We start from the raw sequence: 2814 nt of genomic DNA, 5'->3' as shown, positions 1-2814 counted from the left end.
CGAAACTTTAGGAAAAAATACAAGATATTTTGTTCAATTATTTGTTTACCCGGCTCATATTTCTACTGTCTCATTGCCTGATTGCCATGAATTATAAAAAGGAAGTTAGATAATTATTGATCAACAGGAGTATTAATACTATGTAAGGTACTACCACGGTTCTGTATATATATAATTTTTTATGAATAGCAATGGACTTTTTTTTTTTTTTAATGAAAAAAATATATATGTAATCCAACAGACGCTTCTACTTTACTTCTCAAAATGTAAAGGCCCCTTACCGCGCCGTTAGGTCTGTGTAGGAGATAATCATGGATACTGGACTATCCAGGACTACGGTGTTCAAGGTCCAGAAGGTTGTCAAGGAGGGGAAAGATCTAAAGGAGGGTGTTCGAACTGGCAGACCACTGAAAATCAATGTGGATGAAGTGGTGGAGGCCTTCATGGCCAACCCAAAGACTTCCATGACAAAGGTGGCTGAAGACATGAATGTTCATAAGGCCACCATTTCCAGGGCTGTAAAAGAAGTTGGTGGCCGATCTCTAAGGATGATTGTGAGACCTTTATTGTCTCAACTTCAACGTGATAAGCAGCTAGAACGTTGCAAAGTCATGCTGAATTATATCAAGCATGCCCCGGCTAGTCGCATCATCATTTTTTCAGATGAAAAGAAATTCACTGTTGATCCAGTGTTCAACAGGTCAAGTGACCGAGTGGTGGCCTTCAATGACAACAGGGACATGGTTGAGGAGCTTCGGACAATCACCACAGTCAAACATCCAGCATCTGTGATGATGTTTGGTGCCATTGCATCAAATGGGGCAAAAATGGATCTAATTTGGTTCAAAACTAGTTTCTGACTTAAATCAGAGGCCTACTTAGAGATTTTGAAGGACAAGGTCCTTCCATAGGCCCTCAAGATCTCTCATGGGCGCCCTTTATCTTCCAGCAGGATGGGGCACCTGCCCATACCTCTGGAATGACTCAGGATTGGCTCGCTGCCAACATGCCATTTTGAAACAAAAACATATGGCCACCTCAATCACCTGATTTGAATCCCCTTGACTACAGTGTGTGGTGGAAAATTGAGAAGAAGGCCTGTGCTACCTGCCACCCGAATTTGGACTCATTGAAGGCCAGTGTCAATGAGCAATGGGCAGCCATGGAAGACCATTACATCGTCAATGTGTGCAAGGCCTTCTGCAGGAGCTTGGAGGGTGTCATAGCAGTTGATGGTGGTTATATTCAGTAATTATATTAAATTTTATACCAGAATAAATTCTCTATTATATAATTCTCAAAAAAATACGTCATACGAATTTTATTACACATTTAATGATTTGCCACAAATAGTCCGTGTATTTATGCAACCACCGGTATGTTAGTAATTAAATAACAACAGTGCTGATCATTTTTGTTTCTAAGCCCCTCCAAAAGAGTAAAACTAGCAACACTCAGGCAATATACTATAATATAGTTGCAGTCGTACACGAAGTTATTTATTTTATTAATATAGGAGATAACTCCTCAAATAATCCTTATATTACTGTCCGTTTTTCATGAGACACACTCACACGTAGCTACTGAACAATTAGATGTTCTCTTCTCAATATTAAAATAATAATAATAACAGCTTGCTTTTATTTTTTGAACATCACATGTTGAGCCTTGTAGAGTTTATTAAAACAAATAGCAACTAATACAAGCATACATATGTATTTAATAGGTATGGTAAGAATTTTTCAGTGTTTTTTGCTTTATTTTGACAAAGAGGGGGTTGCGTTATTTATTTTGTTAGTTGATCGGTGTTCCTTGTTTTTGTTTATAATCATGCTGCCTATTTGTAATTGTTGTTTCTTTTTCTTTTTATTAGTAGTGTTAATAAAAACCTTGTCGTTAATACACATGTTTTTTTGTTTTTTTTTATTAATGTGAAAAGAGGTTAACCCAGCCACAAATTGGGAAGAGAACATAAGGGTCTTACAATAGTTGAGATTATCAGATTTACATTGAATATGCGCCGTTTCGTTTGATAACATATGTCCATTTTGAAGGCAATTAAATAATTCTACGATTGGAAAAGTTTTTGTTCCTATTGGTAAAAAACTTGAACAGCTCATTTTCAGAAGACTCTCTTGAGGCCAGTTTTGTACAATCAAGAAATTTTTGGCAGTGTTGGAAAAGGTAAAAATCAATTGGTGCCAGGTCTAAACAATACGACGGGGATAATAAAACCTCCCATCCAAGCTCTTGGTGCTTATGGTGCGGTGTTAAAGATGTATGTGGCCTGACGTTGTCATGATGAAAAACAACACCCTTTTTTTTGCCGATTTTGGTCGATTGCCTACTTCAATTTGGTTAGTTGTTGACAATGTAAGTTTGAATTGAAGTTTTTTCCCGATAGAAGCAGCTCATAGAGGATAATTTCTTTCCAATCCCACCAAACACAAAGTGTAACCTTTTTGGACATTAAACAGGGTTTGGCAAGCATTTGAGCCGCTTCACCTTACTTTGACCAAGATATTTTTCAGTTGTTGTTCTCATATGTGAACCATTTCTCATAGTCAGTCCCCATACGCTTCAAAAATGAATCGATTTCGTTACGATTCAGAAAAGAGTCACAAACATCAGTTCGATCCAAAAGGTTCTTTTGAGTCAATTCGTGTGCCACCAATATATCGAGCTTCTCCTTAAGACAAGCCTTATGCAAATGGTTCCAAATAGCGCTCTAGCTAATCTTCAGTTCCTGGGCAATGGAATAAGTCCAAACATGCCTCTACAACTTAAGGATTTCCATAATTTTATCGACATTTT

The 2814-nt window shown here is 37.5% G+C and overlaps 1 protein-coding gene across 1 annotated transcript; it reads left to right on the top strand.

Moving 5' to 3' along the window:
• Nucleotides 1-311: 311 nt before the first annotated feature.
• Nucleotides 312-860, top strand: LOC121116266 (histone-lysine N-methyltransferase SETMAR-like). Its single transcript, XM_040710510.1, has one exon. It carries the CDS (start codon nucleotides 312-314, stop codon nucleotides 858-860), a length of 549 nt encoding a protein of 182 aa, XP_040566444.1.
• Nucleotides 861-2814: the final 1954 nt, after the last annotated feature.

This window comes from Lepeophtheirus salmonis, chromosome 4, assembly GCF_016086655.4.
Source record: "Lepeophtheirus salmonis chromosome 4, UVic_Lsal_1.4, whole genome shotgun sequence".
NCBI classification, from domain to species: domain Eukaryota; kingdom Metazoa; phylum Arthropoda; class Copepoda; order Siphonostomatoida; family Caligidae; genus Lepeophtheirus; species Lepeophtheirus salmonis.
The sequence above is the reverse complement of the archived record's forward strand: the minus strand, read 5'-3'. Positions and strand labels throughout refer to the sequence as shown.